The 844-nt window shown below is 47.0% G+C and overlaps 1 protein-coding gene across 1 annotated transcript; it reads right to left on the bottom strand.

Moving 5' to 3' along the window:
• Positions 1-41: 41 nt before the first annotated feature.
• On the bottom strand, positions 42-752 carry PVX_216290 (hypothetical protein, conserved; the record flags this gene model as incomplete). The annotated part of the gene is made up of 1 exon (XM_001612279.1): positions 42-752. One exon carries the CDS (start codon positions 750-752, stop codon positions 42-44), a length of 711 nt encoding a protein of 236 aa, XP_001612329.1.
• Between the last annotated feature and the right edge of the window lie 92 nt (positions 753-844).

Raw genomic sequence — 844 nt, 5'->3', positions numbered from 1 at the left:
GCACTAGAAGGCACAGTCGAGGCTGATCAGCGGGTTTAAACTCAATGGTGATGGTGATGATGACCGGTACGCGTAGAATCGAGACCGAGGAGAGGGTTAGGGATAGGCTTACCTTCGAACCGCGGGCCCTCTAGACTCGAGCGGCCGCCACTGTGCTGGATATCTGCAGAATTGTCTTGACCCTTCAGCGAGACGTCCTTAAAAAGGCGCGACTTCGTCTGGCTGCGAACGAAGGAATAGTCATAGTAATAAACGTACGCGTTGTCATCGGCAAGGCTGTTAACGTACCCAATGGGAACGCCACACTCTTTGCATAGAATTCGAAACTGAACTTCCAACGCGTCTTCCCTTCTTCGTATGAGGATACATTCCTTTTTCGTTTTATAATATTTTTTGTGAACAATTTTTTTAAAGGGAAATATGATCGATCCGTCAGTCTTCCTTCTTGGCAAATCTGCAACGTCTGTTTCGCTAATTAGGCAATTAAAACCGCAGAGGAAACAAAAGAAAAGGAAGAATTCCTTTTCCACTTTGCTCACAAGACTATCCTTGGATGTGTAATTAATTATTTTGAACTTTCTCTGTTTATTGTCGTCCTTCTGTGCCTCCTTCTCGTTTTGGACTTTCCTTTTTATTTCGAGCAGCGTCACTTCGTTTTTGCTCCGTTCGTCGGGCTGTTCTTCTCGAGTCAGCGTGTTCGCAGCGAGCGCACTGGTCTCTGCTGCGTCAGTCGCCTGGTCCCCTTCCTCCATGGTGAAGGGTACTGGATCCGAGMTCGGTACCAAGCTTAACTAGCCAGCTTGGGTCTCCCTATAGTGAGTCGTATAATTTCGATAAGCCAGTA

The sequence above is a fragment of the Plasmodium vivax genome, genomic scaffold (genome assembly GCF_000002415.2).
Source record: "Plasmodium vivax scf_7058 genomic scaffold, whole genome shotgun sequence".
NCBI lineage: Eukaryota > Apicomplexa > Aconoidasida > Haemosporida > Plasmodiidae > Plasmodium > Plasmodium vivax.
Note: the sequence above shows the minus strand (reverse complement) of the source record. Positions and strands in the feature narration are given on the sequence as shown.